Source organism: Nansenia antarctica (genome assembly GCF_963989245.1).
Source record: "Nansenia antarctica genome assembly, chromosome: 1".
Taxonomy (NCBI): domain Eukaryota; kingdom Metazoa; phylum Chordata; class Actinopteri; order Argentiniformes; family Microstomatidae; genus Nansenia; species Nansenia antarctica.
Genome location: NC_137674.1, coordinates 87,207,838 through 87,227,023, shown reverse-complemented (window position 1 = coordinate 87,227,023; position 19,186 = coordinate 87,207,838). Strand labels below are relative to the sequence as shown.

Sequence of the window (19,186 nt, the reverse complement as noted above, 5' to 3'; positions counted from 1 at the left end):
CAAGTACGATACAACGACATGCAGTTCAGCATCCAACCAGAAGTGCAAATAGTGATATAAGAACATTATATAAATAGAACAAGAGGTAGTGATAGGTGACTATGTAATATACAGTATGTGCAGAGGTAGTATTGTAAACATCTGTATAGTTTAGAGGTATATACAGTTATGAGATAATACTGAGTAACATAGTCACTGACTGGAAGTGTTGACAAAGCCAAGCTTATTCTGTAGGACACCAGAGAGACTTGGGTGACCAGCCTGCTGTTAGTGTCAGGTAACCTGAAGGGGGGAGGCGTACGCACCTTGAGGACCAGCATCCTGGTGGAGGTCTTCAGCTGACTGTTGTTGCTGGTCACAAACATCATCAGCAGCAGGTAGAACACAGACTTCTCTCCTCCCGCTGCCTCGGTCTCCACCACATCCTGAGAGGGAAACACAAGACGGATGAAACGGCAATTAACATACAAGGTCATTGAAGGAACTGATGACAGTTAGCCGCCATGCTCTAACACAACATAAATGTTAAACGGACTGCACTTATATAGTGCCTTTATCCAAAGCGCTTTACAACGGCCTCTCATTCACCCATTCACACACACATTCACACACCAATGGCGAGGTAGGCAAGCTGCCATGCAAGGCACCGGCCGGCCCGCTCACTGGGAGCAATTTTGCGGTTCAGTGTCTTGCCCAAGGACACCTCGACATGTGGCCAGCTCCTGAGCCACAGCCGCCCCACGACGTCCTCACCTGGACACGGAACCAGGAGAACTTGCTGGCGGGGAGGTCCAGAGCCAGCTGCAGGATCTGGTACTGGAGCACCGGAGGGACCTCCTCCCTGATACCCTTCTCTGACACGATGCCTAGAGAGAGGAACAACAACCAGACATGAGTTCAAGTGGGGGTCTTTGTTGTACTTCAGAAAACGACAGAGGGAGAGGGTACCTAATAAACAAACCCAGACTAATTCGAAGCTGGAAGGAAAAGGCAATTATGGGGCGCTTAGGTGGCGTAACGGGTGAAGCGTCAACCATGTAACCGCAGGGTTCCCGGTTCGATTCCCACCGCGGACATATCCTGCTTGTCATCCCTTCTCTCTCTCTCACCCATCCTTCCTGTCATAATCTCAACTGTCTCTATCCTCCTCTCTCTCTCACCCATCCTTCCTGTCATAATCTCTACTGTCTCTATCCTCCTCTCTCTCTCTCTCTCTCTCTCTCTCTCTCTCTCTCTCTCTCACCCATCCTTCCTGTCATATCTCTACTGTCTCTATCCTCCTCTCTCTCTCTCTCTCTCTCACCCATCCTTCCTGTCATATCTCTACTGTCTCTATCCTCCTCTCTCTCTCTCTCACCCATCCTTCCTGTCATAATCTCTACTGTCTCTATCCTCCTCTCTCTCTCTCACCATCCTTCCTGTCAATCTCTACTGTCTCTATCCTCCTCTCTCTCTCTCACCCACCCTTCCTGTCAATCTCTACTGTCTCTATCCTCCTCTCTCTCATCCATCCTTCCTGTCAATCTCTCTGTCTCTATCCTCCTCCTCTCTCTCACCCATCCTTCCTGTCATAATCTCTACTGTCTCTATCCTCCTCTCTGTCACCGATCCTTCCTGTCATAATCTATTATGTCTCTATCAATACATTTAAAAATACATGTGGGACTGCCCCACACGGAAAAAATAAGGAAATGCAACGTCCCCATGGTTACCTTTCAGGAGCTTGCTGAAGTCAAACTTGCTCTGGCTGACCAGGTGAGGCACCACCCTCTGGTACAAACACATCACCTGCAGCACCAGAGCCTTCAGCAGGATCACCTCCGCTGACTCTGGACCTGGGGGAGTAACACAGGAACACCTCAACACAGGAACACCTCAACACAGGAGAACACCTCAACACAGGAACACCTCAACACAGCAACACCTCAACACCTCAACACAGCAACACCTCAACACAGCAACACCTCAACACAGGAACACCTCAACACAGCAACACAGCAACACCTCAACACAGCAACACCTCAACACAGCAACACCTCAACACAGGAACACCTCAACACAGGAGAACACCTCAACACAGGAGAACACCTCAACACAGGAACACCTCAACACAGGAGAACACCTCAACACAGGAACACCTCAACACAGGAACACCTCAACACAGGAACACCTCAACACAGGAACACCTCAACACAGGAACACCTCAACACAGGGACACCTCAACACAGGGACACCTCAACACAGGTACAACACCTCAACACAGGAACATCTCAACACAGGAGAACACCTCAACACAGGAGAACACCTCATCAACACAGGAACACCTCAACACAGGAGAACACCTCAACACAGGAGAACACCTCAACACAGGAACACCTCAACACAGGAATACCTCAACACAGGAATACCTCAACACAGGAGAACACCTCAACACAGGAACACCTCAACACAGGAACACCTCAACACAGGAGAACACCTCAACACAGGAGAACACCTCAACACAGGAACACCTCAACACAGGAACACCTCAACACAGGAACACCTCAACACAGGAACACCTCAACACAGGAACACCTCAACACAGGAGAACACCTCAACACAGGAGAACACCTCAACCACACACCATTACAGTGATATATATATGTGTGTGTGTGTGTGTGTGTGTGTGTGTGTGTGTGAGTGTGTGTGTGTGTGTGTGTGTGTGTGTGTGTGTGTGTGTGTGTGTGTGTGTGTGTGCGTGCGTGCGTGTGGTGCGTGCGTACCAGGCTCTACAGTTTTGGTTGCGTCATCTTTAGAACCTGCTTTCTTCTCCTTCGTCTCTTTATCCTCCTCTTTGTCTTTCTTTATCCCTTTATCCTCCCCTCCTTTGTCTTTCTTCTCCTTCGCTCCTTTATCCCCTGCTTTGTCCTTCTTGGTCAGTGATTGCCATTTGGACACGATGCTTGTGATGTCCGGCAAGATCTAGAAAAGACACGGAGAGCAGGAGAGCAGGAGAGCAGGAGAGCAGGAGAGCAGGAGAGCAGGAGAGCAGGGATTCAGTAGACGTTTTACACGTCACATCACATCGTCAAAGTCAAAAGTCACTTTATTGTCCCATGACTGGGAAATGTGTTTTGGGCCTTACACCACACTGCAGCCACACAAGAACAAAAGACAATACAACATGTTAAATCACAGACAGAAGGCAGCCTTGATTCAGACAAGAGTAGAAGTAAAACGATAAGTAAAATCTATCCAACATTCATCTGGTGCTGTTTAAGAGTTTAACTGAAACCAGAATAAAATACATTTTAAACCTGTTTAATCTAGAGAGCAGGGGAACTCTAAACCTCCTCCCAGAGGGCAGTTGGTCAAACTGCATGTAGGACATGAGAGGGATTTGTGAGAATTCTATTAGTAGCCCAATTAATACTTCTGTGTGAAATCTACGCTGTAGCTTTTCGCGCACCTCTCCAAAAATGTAACTACACGGTACACCTACGCAGACCGTAAGCACTGTGATTGGTCCGCTGGGTAGCACATGATTCCGACATGATTCCGACTCTCTCGTAGGCCTAAATGCGGAAGCCATGACAGAAATGTCATTTACTTTTTCTGTAATTACTTATTAATAAAGATTTGAAAAATTATGATAACCATCTTATTATCTTAGTTTAATGTCATTTCAATGCATTATAGACATTTCCTTTACAACAAGCATAACAAAAACATTGCTATTATGCCGCTATGAGTACACCGACCAACGCGATGCAGACCGACCAAACGCTGAAGTATAAATTGGGAGAGCCCTTGCGTAGGCTACGGTGTAGCCTCGCGTAAATTCGATGCAGAAGTATAAATTGGGCTCAGCTAGGTGCAACATCAAAGTACTTTTCCTAATGTAAGGCACACAAAGTCACATCTACCAGTCCGTTACCTTGCTGAGCGCCTCCCTGTACTGCTGCACCAGGTCCTCCATCATGGCGGGGGTGTAGAGGTCTGAGCCCTGCCACACGGCCCGGTCCAGACAGAACCGCATGTTCTGATGGGCTCTCCGCAGGATGAAGGACGCCATGGAGAGGGTTGAGTGCTGCACCACCGTGTTAGCGAACTGTAAAACAGGTTCACCGTTATAAACGGGAGACACATTGGGTACAGTACAGCACTGGGTGACTAATAGCCGTTGGTTACCTTGTAAGTAAGTAAGTAAGTAAAGCTTTATTTGTATAGCGCCTTACGTACATGAAATGCAACTCAAAGCGCGTATATTAATATATATTAATATATTAATATATATATATATACACTGTATATTTGTATATTAATAGGCGGCTGCATATATGAAAAAAAACTACCCTACCGTAAAAAATGTAACAGTTTTTTGTAGTATTAGGTGTCCTTAATAACATACTAAAAGTCTACCAAAGTCTGACCACTAGAAAGGTGTCATTTTCAAGATGGCGTCCATTGTAGGTACATGTAGGTGAGAGATGTGGGTGACTCACGTTGAGGCCCTGGGTGAAGAAGGCCTTGTTGCAGACGGGAGGAAGTGATGTCACCATCACCATGGAGAGCAGGCGGGGCAGAGGGACGAACTCCCGCGTGTGCAGAGCCTTGGACACCTCAGGCTGGGCCTCATAGATCTGCAGGGGGGAACAACTGACGTCAGAGACAACTACCAGTCAAACTACCAGTCTCTCAGAGAATTGAATTCAAAATCCTCCTAATTACATACAAATCACAAAATGGTCTTAAAAAGGTCAAAACACAGGCCCAAACACATAAAAACAAAACACGGCGCAGCAGCTTTCAGTCACGCTGCTGCGTGCTCCTGGAACAAACTCCCTGAAGAAATCAAACAGGCCCAAACCCTAAACATATTTAAATCTAAGCTAAAAACCTTCATGTTTTGCAGGAGTTATGATTAAACACAAACACTTCTATCAATGTCTTTTTCCCATTAACTATTGTCTTATTAAATGTTTTATCTATTTACTTCTTATATTCGCTTTTATTCATTGTTATTTATTTTCTTACTATGCTTCTCTTGCTGTGTTTTAAATAATGTATGTAATAATAAACGTGAATTGCCCGTTGTATGAAATGTGCTGTACAAATAAACTTGCCTTGCCTTGCCAGGTATATTTGCACTATGATGAAGTCTGTCTTCCATCTTACAGACTACGGGCCCTATTATGCACTTCTTAACTTGCCGTCTTAAGTGTTAATTAAGACGCACCGCCAGGTTAAGACCTACCGCCACCCTTATTATGCGCTTCATACGCGCTACTGCTATTATGCAGGTGTCGATAGGCGCCCACACATAAGACGTAAAACTCCCGTGCATATATTGCTCATTGTGGGAGTGTTCATATGTTAATGAAGTGCACTGGGCGCCCCTGCTATTATGCGATCTGACTTTGCTCCTATCGCTAAGAAGTGGTTTGAAAAGTTCTTAAGTTTAGACTTCATGCACGTTTTGAAACACGAGCGCGCCTCCGCGGTTTGCGCATGCATGTGGGCACACATGAACACGCACGTGGCTCCACAGCAAGACGTCAATTACGGTCACAGTATAAATGCTTTATTTCAGAAGGGAGAGGCAGAGAAGCGCGCTGACCTCCTTCTTAGGACTTCCATAATAGCATAGCGCTAATGACTTAACGCAGCCGGTTCTTAAAGGGAATGGCACCTGGCACGCTGATTGGGTTGATTGAGAAGACGCCCAAAACACACCCATGACTAATTTCTTTGCTTAGCGCCGGGTTTTAGGTGCCCACTACAGCACGCATAATAGCAAAGTGGCCTTGACCACGCCTCCACGTCTTAAGTTTAGATCTACCGCCTCGTCTTATTGATGAAGTGCATAATAGGGCCCTACATCTTAACTGTCCCTCCTAAAGACCTCTTCATCCCCACTACACCTCCTTAACCGTTTCTCTACTGTAAATAAAAATAAATAAAGTAATGATTCCTTCTTCTAGCATTGTGACTGTCAACGGCCCCTGGTCCTAGCAGAGATTATCTTTTCTAACGATGACTGATGTATAGATGATTTATGTAAGTAAGTAAAATGTATTTATACAGCACCTTTCCCAGACCAAGGGTCACAAAGTGCTTTACATAGTAGAGAACATAATAAAGAAACAACATAATAAAAGAGCGAAAGCCACAGCAGAACAAGTAAGTGAAAATAAAAACAAGTAACAGACAACAGGTGTACAACACCATCAGCAGGACACAGAGAGACAGGCCCTTGGGGCTATCCAAAAGCCTGTCTATACAAGATGTGACTTGAATAGACACTATGTTTTTTAAAAACCTCGACCGAGCCCGCTGAGATCCATGGGCAGAGCATTCCAAAGCCTGGGAGCCACGGTTTGGAATGCTCCATCACCCTTCTTATGGGTGGAAGTTCTTATGGATGGGTGTCTAAAACAAAAATAAAAAACTGTACCGTACTATTAGCTAACAGGCAAACACGGCATTGATACTAAAAAAAAGAAGTCAACAGGAGAATCACCTTCTTGAGCAGAGTGACGTTGTCCTGCCAGGCGCTCTTGAGGCGCGGGGTGAAGCTGTACTGCGTCTCCTTGAAGTAGCGGGGCAGCAGGTCAGGGCTGACTTTCAGCACGCTGACCACCAGGTCTGCCACCAGCTCGTCCTCCGTGGCCTGCTTCAGCCCCACCACGAACTGCAACAAGATGATGTTCCCCGCCCTGGACACAGACAGAAACAGACATCTTTCTTTCTTCTTCTATCACTGAGACTGCTAATGGCCCCTGGCCTGAGCTAGATTACTCTTCCTGCTACGCAGGGCTCTACGCTAACCTTTTTCACTAGGAGCACATGTGCTCCTAAATGAAAAAATTTAGGGGCACACAAAGAAATTTAGGAGCACAGTGAAACATTTTATAATAACACATTTTTATTAGTGATTTTGCAATTTTTGCACCAAAATCACACATTGTCGAGGATCGAAGTCCTCGACAGAAGGCCCCTCCAGGCTGATCCTCATCAGGTCTTCGGTGGTGGAGACTCCAAGGCTGCTTCTTGTTGAATTCTTAATGCGGTTCTGCGCAGAGAAGCCTCGCTCACACTGGGCGGCTGAAATGGGCATCGACTTGCCAGCCTGTTTCTGCCCTCTACAATATTTGCAGAACATGACGTTGTCTTTAAACTCTAGCCATGGGAAGATTTCCAGCAACTTCGGATTAAATCTATATGTTTTCCCTCCGCCGGCTGCAATGGACGCTGGGGTGTCATCTTCGCTAGTAACGTTAAGGGCTCTGCACACAGCGTGCGATTTCTGTTGCGCGTCAACGTTCCATTTTGAAGTTTGAATGGAAGTCTATGAGAACATCGCATTTACCCACACACGGCCCCGATTTTAATCGCACGGCGAACATTCGATTCCATTCATAACAACAATGGAAATTATGGAACGTTGACGCGCAACAGAAATCGCACGCTGTGTGCAGAGCCCTTTAGGCCTACTAACGTTGTTCTCAGCCTCACTGTCGCTACTAGCCGTCTCATCCCCATCTCTCTCGTTAGTTGAACCAGCTTGCGAATTACTTGGGCCCTCACCGGATTCCTCTTTTTCTTTGTTTCTTTGACTCGCAAAATACAAATGAATGGGCTTCATTTTCTTCATTTTGAGTCAAACTTTCGATAGCGCAGCCGTGTTCTTCTCAGGGAAAGTTCACACCACATGTTATCACAGAGAGCTGTACTGTGGTTGGCGGAATCGGATTGTGGCTTGTGGAATGTGGGACTTGTAATTTAAAATATATATATATTGTAGTGTAGTGACCGCTCGTTAGCGAGCAAAGTATTCAGAATTCACGGCGTGTGTTGACTCAATCACCCAGGCTGCTTAGCGGGTGATATGACGGGATATAAGTGGGACAGAGATGAATGAATGTTGTTGTTGTCAGTACGCATGCAGAGAGTGAGAAAGCTGAAATCTTTCACTAGTGAATTATTTTCCCGGTTCGCGCAGATTTATTTTTAGAATAAAAAAATTTCAAATAAATAATCTGTACTCGCACAGTGTGCTCGTGAATTTATTTCTCTGGTCGCACAGATTTATTTTTAGTCGCAATTGCGAGTGAAATGGTTGCACTGTAGAGCCCTGCTACGACTGGTGGATTGATGATTCACTTGCTTAGTCAAATGTATCGATTGTAAGTCGCTTTGGAATAAGGCGTCTGCTAAATGCCAAACATGGGAAGAGAGGGAAGTGGAGAAATGTGAGGGAGGGAGGGAGGTAGAGAGAGAAGATTGAGAGGGAGGGAGGTAGAGAGAGAAGATTGAGAGGGAGGGAGGGAGAGAGGTAGAGAGAGAGAGGAGATTGAGAGGGAGGAAGGGAGGTAGAGAGAGAGAGAAGATTGAGAGGGAGGGAGGGAGAGAGAGGAGATTGAGAGGGAGGGAGGGAGAGAGAGGAGATTAAGAGGGAGGGAGGTAGAGAGAGAGAGAAGATTGAGAGGGAGGGAGGGAGGGAGGTAGAGAGGGAGAGAGGGAGGTAGAGAGAGAAGGTTGAGATGATCCATCACTTACCTGCCAGCCGTCCCAAAGCTGGGGTCATAGAAGCTGATCCCATGTTTCCGGGAGCAGCAGAGGTCGAGCAGGAAGTTGTGAACCAGCTCTCTCACCACCATCTTCCCTGCCTCCTCCGCGTTCTCAGCCATCTGAGGAACAATCCAGACAGGTTCCAAACAAACAAGATTCAGTGATTCAGCTTATGGTACAAGTATGAGAGCAATACCAAGAAGAGCTCATAACTCCTATTTTAGAGACTCTACACTGGCTTCCTGTTAAGTTCAGAATAGATTTCAAGATCTTTCTGCTTGTTTCTAAAGCTCTCACTGGCACAGCACCAGAATATTTGTTACAGTTTTTCTCAATTGCTAAAACACATTTTCCAAAACTTTCCTGCATTTTCCCAAAACTCTAAACACAACACACTTTTCTAAAGCTACATAAACAAAACCACACCTTCTCTCTTCAAAACTCAAACTTTCACACCAAAACAGCTGCTCAAAGCCTGCAAAAATGTAAACACTATATGCATCATTACAGACTACAACAAAACAACTGAAAACACAATGTTCAGTGTGTGAGAATGTTCTTTTTTTTCACAACTGCCATCACATTTTTAGAAACCTTACAGTATCTGTTCTCAGAATATATCACTGTAGAGTATTGGGCATTCATAGATTTGTGTGTTTCATATGAACAGTATGTAAATCTACAGAAAATACAGTATGTATGTTACGGTACATGTGGGAATACGGTACATGTGGGAAAACTAGGGTTAGGGTTAGGTGCTAGGGTGACTTGGTACATTACTGTAACTGTGAACATTCTAAATCTGCTACTGCGACACTTTAATGAATGTGCAACAAGTATTATGTGCAATATGACAACCCATGTGTACATAAGGTTCAGATATAGGAAAAAGTTAGGATATTTATAGCATAGCATAGTGTACAGCACATTGTTTTATTGTATAGTAGATAGTGTACATAGCCTTTATTTTTGTCAACCAGCTCTTTTTCTCTTTTTTGTTTTACCCGTGGCTCTCTTGTTTTTAGTCTTTTTTCCAAGCACCAGGGGAGCCCCCCCCTCCTAAATTTCGTTGTACGGTACCTGTACTGTATTACAGTAATGACAATAAAGACCATTCATTCATTCATTCATTCATTCATTCACATGCTGGCATGTCTAACCATAATCCTAACCTTAACCCTAACCCTAACCCTACCCCTAATCCTAACCCTAACCTTAACCCTAGCACCCTAGCACCTAACCCTAACCCTAGTTTTCCCACATGTACCGTATTCCCACATGTACCGTAACATGTACACTAATGTACTGTATCACAACTCAATGCAAACACTACAGAAGATCCATTACACACAACAATACTCACTGAAAACAATGTTCAGGGTGTGATGTTTATTTTTATTTTTATGGAACTATACCACACACACACACACACACACACACACACACACACACCACAATCATTTGCAACAAGTGTCTTACATTTTGAGTCGTTATGTTTAATGAATGAAGCCAGGTGTGTTCATTGTGTTCAAATGTTGCTGACTGTGGCAAGCATTTTGCATCACAAGCTTTAATTTGAGCGGAGTTTTTTGCAACTTGTGTTTTAGCAAAACAAAGTGTGTTTAGATTTATGAGAAAAGGAGGATTGTGTTTTGTGAATTGTGTCTTCATGTGAAATGTGTTTATGGTTTTGGCAAATGGGGGCTAGTTTTAATAAATGTGTTTAGAGAACTGGTCATTTGGTTTAGAGAATTGGCTTTTGTGTTTTAGCAATTGGGAAAAACTGTAAGACTTTTTGCTAGCATTTCAGCCCAATAGAGCTCTCAGGTCTTCTGCTAGCATATCAGCCCAATAGAGCTCTCAGGTCTTCTACTAGCATATCAGCCCAATAGAGCTCTCAGGTCTTCTGCTAGCATATCAGCCCAATAGAGCTCTCAGGTCTTTTGCTAGCATGTCAGCCCGATAGAGCTCTCAGGTCTTCTGCTAGCATATCAGCCCAATAGAGCTCTCAGGTCTTCTGACGCTGGTTTTCTCTGCGTACCACATGTACAAAAGAAGAGATTTGGTGAGGCTGCATTCTCATTTTATGCACCCAGATTGTGGAATGCACTGCCAGTTTACATTAGGGATGCAACCTCAGCACATACTGTATGTTCAAGTCAAGACAAAAAACCCACCTTTTTAATATTGCCTTTAAATGACTAAATAATTACATGATGATTATATAATGATTAAAGCACTTTGAGCTGCAACGTTTGCAGGAAAAGCGCTATACAAATAAAGTTATTATTACCTTGCTGTCGTCTGTGCTGGCGTCCACGATGCCGTTCCACCGGTACAGAGAGGCGATGTTGGACAGGACCGCCGGGCTGAAGAAGCGCAGCTTCTGTGTCTTACTGATGGACTTGTTCTGGACCACCTGCAGAAAGGACCACACACTTAAACTAGGACCACACACTTAAACTAGGACCACACACTTAAAGAGTTACTGTTATCAAAGTTGAGAGGAGGAATAATCCAGGTGAACAGCCAGGTAGGGCTGTGACAGATACGCTGTTACTTGGTTACACGAGGATGACCGTGAAAAAGAAAGAAAACGTCATAACGAAATGCATTAATTTTTAAAATGTGGATTTATTTTCATGTAGATAGGAGTGGGCTGTAAAGATATGTTATTTTTATTAGGTCTCAGTTCTTTTGTAATCCATTTGACATATCTCTACATGAAATTACAACATATTCGGCCTGGGGTCCAAGACAAAAGTGTGCATTTATTTGCATACACTATTTATTAATGAGTAATACTTCCATTCCATGCATTCATATGCCCCCCCCCAACCCCCAGGCCATTTTGTTGTCCCAGTCCTTGGTCCTCATTATGAAACGGTTATGGTCGGTTATATCCATGACAACCCAGAATGACATGACCATCACATGACCATCTCAGCCCCAGTGGTGTAGTTTAGTGTTTTCTAGTGGGTATATTGTGATTTCCCCCTCCCAGCCTCATATCGTTCATTTCGGAATGCCATAAAAATACATCTGCACTCCCTGTCTAACGTTATATATATATATATATATATATATATATATATATATATATATATATATATATATATATATATATAACATTACATGTTATAAGGCTGATCTGTGCTATAGTCAGTCTCAATGGTCCAAAAGTCAAGTGCTTCGTAACGCAGACGGGGTGAATTTTATGAATGAAAGTGAAAGTTCTGTCACAAAACGCTGTTACGTATCCTCACACATTTTTAAGTGGGTATACGGAAATCCTTGGCCTTCCCTAGAGGGTATACGGCGTAGTCCTGGGTATCACGTAGACTACACCACTGGATCAGCCCCACCACCAGGTCAGACGCTCACCTTAGTCTGCAGCGTGGACAGGATCAGATTGACGATGGAGATTCTATCCTCCTTCAGTCCAGAGGACAGGATGTCTGGCAGGAAGTCTGATAACACAACAACATCTCTCATCAACCCACGAAAAAGAAAGGTATCAGGCTACTACTACACCACGTCACGGTTTATATTCATATGAAATCATTACCTTTCATTTCAAGTAGCTGAACGATAGTCGCATTATCACCAGAGACCAGGAAGGAAAGAGCAAACTGCACGTACGCCATGCGGATATCAGGTCTGCCCTGGAACGGGAGAAACAGAAACACCGTCAGAATAAAACAGTCATCTGGGATCAACACACATGTGACAGTCTGATCATTTGGTCCGCATGTCGGCAACCAATCAAAATGTTCAGACTTTTCTTTTGAAACACAGAACTACGTTTCAACGTTGTTAAGAATCACAACACAAACTCGCTAGTCAAGCCTAAATGCTGCAACAAAATGAATTGGACTGCTACCTAGTTAACTAGAACACTACTTTACATTGTTACCTAGTTAACTACAACACTACTTTACATTGTTAGCAGGCTCACAAAACAAGCTGTTGCTAGTTGACTAGCGATGTGTCGTAGACTTTTAACAACGTGGAAATGTATTCACATTTTTCGAAAGAAAAGTCTGATCATTACATCGGATCCCGACATGAGGACCAAATGATCAGACTGTGTCACATATGACACTGTAGACGTGTGCAAAGCATGATGGTAGAAGATGAAAACAGAAGAAACAAACATTGTGATCTCATTGATGGTAAAAGAAAACTAATAATCTCACCATTTTATCTTTTCTTCTGGCCAGCCCAGACAGACTTTTGCTGAAGTTAACTTGTCCGCAGACCTCCCTGGCTGTGTCCGTCCCCTGGGACACCATGGCCGACAGGAAGCTGAGACACTGGCGCACAAACCTGTCCCCCGGAGAGAAGCAAGCAGAGATATTATTAATTAATTTATTATTAATTATTTAACCAGGGTAGTCATATTGAGACAGTAGCCTCAATGAGCCCTGGCCAAGAAAAGCAGCACTTAATTAAAAAGACACCACATACAGTATAAAAACATATATATATATATATATATATTACGGTACATGTGGGAAGACGGTACGTCTAACCCTAACCCTAATCCTATCCCTAAACCTAACCCTACCCCTACCCCTAACTGTAGCACCTAACCCTAGTTTTCCCACATGTACCGTCTTCCCACATATACCGTAACATATATACAAACAATATAGCCTACAACATCAAATAACAACAGAAACAGTGAGCACATACCCTAACCACATAGATAAGCTCAGCACATTTGCATGTATGATTCAAAGTCTCTGTAACACACAGTTTAAAGTCAGAGAGTGGAATATGAGATCCTCACACACCTACAGACATGGTAACAGGCAACAATAACAAACAGCATGTGCCAAATATTCTCATAGACTGCTTTTATTTCTGCACTTGTGGTATTCTGTATTGCACCTTGTTTTTGTTTTAGTGTATTTTCATTTGTTGTAAAATTCTGTTTAAACCAGAACATACCGGTGGTTTTCTGAGTACATGGACGTCTGTAGGAGTTTCATGTAGGAGGAGACGGTCTTCTTCACTATGGTGGTCCCCACCGTGCTGAAGTGAGACAGGTCGCTGGCGGTCCTGAGCAGAACCATCTCCAGACTCTGGAAGATCAGCAGCATCTGGACAGACAACATGATAGTAAATGGACTGAGTTATATAGACTGATAGACTGACTTATTCCAAAGCGCTTTACAACAGTCTCTCAGACACCCATACATTCACACACACATTCACACACCAATGGCGGCAAGCTACCATGCAAGGCGCCGGCCCACTCACTGGGAGCAATTTGGGGTTCAGTGTCTTGCCCAAGGACACCTCGACATGTGGCCAGCCGGGGTTCGAACCAGCGATCTGCCGACCTTGCGATCATTAGACGCCGGCTCTACCTCCTGAGCCACAGCCGCCCCCATGTTGTTACTTGTGAATGTCATTAATGTGGCAGTTGATAAGACTGAATGAGATATGTGTAAGTTCTCCACACTTACTTCACTCTCTGTTTGCTTTTCCCCCTCCAGCAGTTTAAAGATCTCTGCACACTCCATGGAGATCTTTATGTAGCCTTCCACCACGTCATACAGGTCCTTGCATGGCAGCTTCTTGGCTGTGGATATGAACGTCTCCAAACCTGCAATGTCAAGGAAAAACACGTTTTACACCACATTCATTGTTAAAGTACTTAACAACTGACAAACTAATTGCCTCCAAAAACAAAGTGTGTGTTTAATGAGGTTCTAGCAAAGCTATCCAAAGGTAGCTCAGACGCAACACTGCATGCAACTATGGATATGACCATTACAAAATGCCAATACTATGATGACAATGGCAATACTTGATGGCTGCACATCCCTGGTTAATGTGATCACTCTAACCTTACTACTGATGTTTACATTACTACCTTTGAACACTGTATATTGCACATTGCACATGTCTCCTGTTATAGCTTCTTTTATACTTCTGTACATTAGATACTGTACATAAACTACCTCACTGTACATATTAAACTACCTCACTGTACATAGCTCATAACTGTATATAACCCATAACTGTACATAGCTACCTAACTGTACATGGCCCATAACTGTACATAGCTCATAACTGTACATAGCTCATAACTGTACATAGCTCATAACTGTACATAGCCCATAACTGTACATAGCTCATAACTGTACATAGCTCATAACTGTACATATCTCATAACTGTACATAGCCCATAACTGTACATAGCTCATAACTGTACATAGCTACCTAACTGTACATAGCTCATAACTGTATATATCTCATAACTGTACATAGCCCATAACTGTATATAGCTCATAACTGTATGTACCTCTAAACTTAACTGATGTTTACAACACTACCCCATGCACATACTGTATATTAGTCACCTATCACTTCCATTCTTGTTATCTATGATATCTATATCATGCCCTTATATCACTATTTGCACTTCTGGTTGGATGCTAAACTGCATTTCGTTGTCTGGTACTTGTACTCTGCGATGACAATAAAGTTGAATCTAATCTATAGTCACAAATTGGGGCTAGACTGGACAAGACAGACACAGTAGTGAGGTCTGCTGGGGTAGTACAGTAGCTGATCTCACCTTTCATAGCTCTGGTGGGCTCCTTCAACATGGCTTTAAACACAGTCCCATTAAACTCTGCTGTCTCTGCCGCTTTGCCTTTCTTAGCTTGAGTACTGGACTCATCCAAGTCTTCACCCAAACGTTTTTTCGCCATATCTTCAGCTGAATTGAAGTGCACAGTCTGCACACACCAGTTTAGGAAAGTTAACGCATGTGTGGACTACTATAGATAAGACGTCCAGGCAAGAAATGTGACCGGGGGAGTTACATTTCCGCTTTACTTTGGTTCCGGCCTGGTTAGAGACTGTCACAGCACAAAGCAACCACCAGAGAGCAGTGTTGTCTGTCCACCAGCTCTGTTACAGAGACCCATGAGGAGTCTGTCTGTTTACTGACCGCAAAATAGTCTAAAAATTATGTTATATTTGTCCTTTGTCAATATGAAATAGGCAAGGCAAGTTTATTTGTGTAGCACATTTCATACAACAGGGGCAATTCAAAGTGCTTTACATATATTATTAAAATACAGCAAGAGGAGCATAGTAAGAAAATAAAAGTTACAATGAATAAAAGCAAATATAAGAAGTAAATAGATAAAACATTTAATAAGACAATAATAATAACAAATCTATGTGAGAGGACCAGATGCAGTTTTGTTGTGTTTGTGTTGTTTTAAAAATTAATATGAACTTCTTTGCCTTATTCAAGGTCAGAAAACACAACCTCTCATCATGCTCATCAGGGATGAGGTAGAGCAACTGAGCAAGCTGTGCAAGGTTAACAACCTGCTGCTGAACAAGTCAAAGACCCAGGAAATCATCGTAGACTTCAGGAGGAAAAAGTCCGAGATCCAGCCCCTGCTCATCGACGGAGAGAGCGTGGAGAGAGTCTCAACCCTCCGATTCCTGGGGATGCACATGCGGGATGACCTGACCTGGAAGGACAACACAAAAGGCACCATCAAGAGGGCACAACAGCGGCTATACACCCTGAGATGCCTCAGGAAGGAACACAGCAAGCAGGAGATACTGGTGACCTTTTACCGCGGCGCAGTGGAAAGCATCCTCACCTACGGCATCTGCAACTGGTTCTCCAGCTGCACAACAGCGGAGAGAAATGCGCTACAGAGAGTCGTGAGAACAGCACAGAAGATCACCGGCGCCCCCCTCCCCTCTCTGGAAGAGCTGTACAACACACGCTGTCTCAGGAAGGCCTCCAAGATCTCCAGGGACCCGACCCACCCTGGGTACGTACACTTTACCAGGCTGCCCTCGAAAAGGCGGTTCAGGACCCTGGCCGCTAAGACAAACAGACTGAAGAACAGCTTCTACCACAGGGCCGTCCAGGCCCTGAACACAGCAAAGACCTAAGTTCTGGGCCCTGGACAGTCTGGACGGATTGTATGGCAGCTGCTGGACTGAAAAAATCAGGTGTAGTGCTGAGGTACATTTCAAGCCTGCAAACTGTGACACTTTAAATAACGTGAAACAATACTATTGTGCAATATGACAACCCTAGTCGTCTATCTGTACAGTATAGTACAGTGGATTGTGTACATAGCTTTTATTTATGTAAACCAGCTCCTTCCCTTCTTGTGAAATTATTTTTTTTTAAGTTTTTTTTTTCTTCCCTTTCCTAACACCAGGGGAGCTACCCCTCCTACATTTCGTTGTTTGGTACCTGTACTGTAGCAATGACAATAAAGTCCATTCATTCATTCATTCATCTTTTTTGTTATTCTGACCAGTTCAATCATCAGTCTGATCATTTTCTCCCTCTCCTCTCCTCTCCTCTCCTCTCCTAGTCTCCTCTCCTCTCTGGGCTTCCTGCTAGAGCCGGAAAACCTGGAGGTCGAAAAGGGGAGAATAAAGGGATGAATAAAGGGATGAATAAAGGGATGAATAAAGGAAACTGGAGTGGGGGGGTAGAGTCCCTAGACACCCGATAGCACGCTCTCCTCCCGGCAACCACCCCCCCCCCCCCCCCCGGCAACCACCCCTGGCAACCACCCCCGGCAACCCCCCCGGCAACCACCCCCGGCAACCCCGACACCCTGGAAGAATTAAGCATGTTGCCCACAGCGATGGTTCTCTACTGCCAGACCCCAGAACTGTGAGTTACACTGGGTCTCTTATCTAACAGGTCCTGCTCTAGGAACCCCAGAGCCTCAATGCTGTTTAACAGCAGCTGTAAAACAGAGTAGTTAAAACACACAGGCCCAACAACTCCCTCCCTCCACCTTAGAGACAAGAAAGACAAAAAACACAAACAAACAAGGGCTGAATGCAATTTTCTGGATCTATGCACAATGTTTACGTCAGACGAACGGCTCTGCGTTAGATGACAGAGAGAAGCTTGCAAAAAAATGTGTTTCTTAGACAGAAACAGAACCGGTTTTCCAATGACATGCAGAAAGAGGTTTGTCGAAGCAGTCTTTCGATTTAGGCCTCGTTTAAAAGCAACCACAGACTGTGGTTAAAATAATAATAATACATTAGACTTATATAGCGCTTTTCTAGACCAATTTCAGGACCCTCCTTTCATGACTTTTCCTAGATATGTGCGTTCTACCACCCAGTATCCTTACATTTTAAAAATCACATCAGGATATGAAGCTGCTTTGCAGTTTTTCTGTGTAGGAGACAGGCTAATTTACAAGCAGCCAACTAGTGGTCTTTGTGTGTAAGTAGCAGCTTAGCATTGTAAAGACTATGGTCATGTGACCCCCGAGGCGGCTCTTATAGTAGGTAAAAAAGGCACGGCTGTTCTTTAAACATGTCTCAAAATTGGACTTTCAATCAAGACAGTGAGTGATACATAATGAAAGACCAATCATGAGCTTAGAATGATAAGGTTCTATCTCTGTTTAGGGTAGTTCAGAGATATTGAGCGTCAACGTTTTTACATTCCATTATGTTTTGTGAGATGGAACCTTTGTATTTTATTAATTACTAACTCAAAAATGTCAACATTTTAAAAATAACACCACACAGGCATTAATAAACACCTAATGGATCAGATTATGTAAAAAAAACTCAATTTTGACAAAAATTGAGATAGAACCTAATAATTCTAACGTCACGCAATGCGTGTGGAAAGAACGCTGATATGAAATATTAAACATACGGTCACCACTAATGTTGTGTTACCTGCCAACTGAATGGTGAGTTTAAACTACCACCTCTAGTCTATATGTGTGTAAATGTGTCTCTGATATTAGCCAGCGCCTTCCCAACCATGTTACAGATGCACAGTCCAGCCGTGGTCGAAGAAGGAGAGGTTGAACTGTAGACAGAAGCCCAGTTTCTGTCAACAACAGCTCACTTCATGAATCAGCCATCCTAAATTCATGGAACATTCATGGAGCATTCATTCTCATAATGTTCTCATAGCCTAACCAGACAACCCCTCTCAAAACAGTTCCTATCCCAGGTGTAACTGTAACTGTGGATTCACTATTACATTATATTACTGTTTGATATCTCTGCTTGAACAGCTAGTGGTGAAAAGGTAGAAGGATTCAATTGTCTCAGGATGTCAAGCCTGAATTCCCTCTGGACGGTTCTTATTTACTCCCGACAGGGGCTCGATTTAGTATCTCCTTATGAGTTCCTCTTTCCTGTGTCAACAGGTTCCCTGTAACGTCATTTCCCAGCGGTCTCTTCTTCTCTGATAATAATTAAGGGAGGAATCACCCCAGTGCATTGTGGGTGAAGGCCATGGTTATTGTTGAAACCCAGCAAGCTTCCAAGACTCGGAGCCCCAGTATGACACTGGTAGAGACAGACACACACAGGAGAGAAGGGGAGGGGAGAGCTGTCTTTTACACACTCTGTCTCTCCTCCACTAACACCTGACCTACAGTAGAACTGAGTTTGAGAGCTTGAGAGTGAGGATAGCAGGATTACACAACAACAAACTGCAGAAAGTAATAATAATAATAATAATAATAATAATACATTAGACTTATATAGCACTTTTCTAGACACTCAAAGACGCTTTACAAACTGAAAAGGTTGAGTAGTAATAATAAAAAGAAACAAAAAAGAAATAAAA

The 19,186-nt window shown here is 43.7% G+C and overlaps 1 protein-coding gene across 1 annotated transcript in view; it reads right to left on the bottom strand.

Annotated features, from left to right (window-relative positions):
• urb1 (URB1 ribosome biogenesis homolog) overlaps positions 1-15,284 on the bottom strand; it is a gene marked incomplete at its 5' end in the record, with an annotated part of 43,623 nt that extends 28,339 nt beyond the window's left edge. Inside the window, 15 exons of the mRNA XM_080526800.1 lie at positions 306-425; positions 754-866; positions 1,713-1,835; positions 2,763-2,961; positions 3,917-4,090; positions 4,485-4,622; positions 6,503-6,698; positions 8,542-8,672; positions 10,847-10,972; positions 11,938-12,023; positions 12,122-12,218; positions 12,753-12,882; positions 13,510-13,661; positions 14,031-14,170; positions 15,149-15,284. Coding sequence (XP_080382926.1) covers positions 306-425; positions 754-866; positions 1,713-1,835; positions 2,763-2,961; positions 3,917-4,090; positions 4,485-4,622; positions 6,503-6,698; positions 8,542-8,672; positions 10,847-10,972; positions 11,938-12,023; positions 12,122-12,218; positions 12,753-12,882; positions 13,510-13,661; positions 14,031-14,170; positions 15,149-15,284 — 2,061 coding nt within the window. The remainder of the gene's footprint in view (positions 1-305; positions 426-753; positions 867-1,712; positions 1,836-2,762; positions 2,962-3,916; positions 4,091-4,484; positions 4,623-6,502; positions 6,699-8,541; positions 8,673-10,846; positions 10,973-11,937; positions 12,024-12,121; positions 12,219-12,752; positions 12,883-13,509; positions 13,662-14,030; positions 14,171-15,148) is intronic.
• Positions 15,285-19,186: the final 3,902 nt, after the last annotated feature.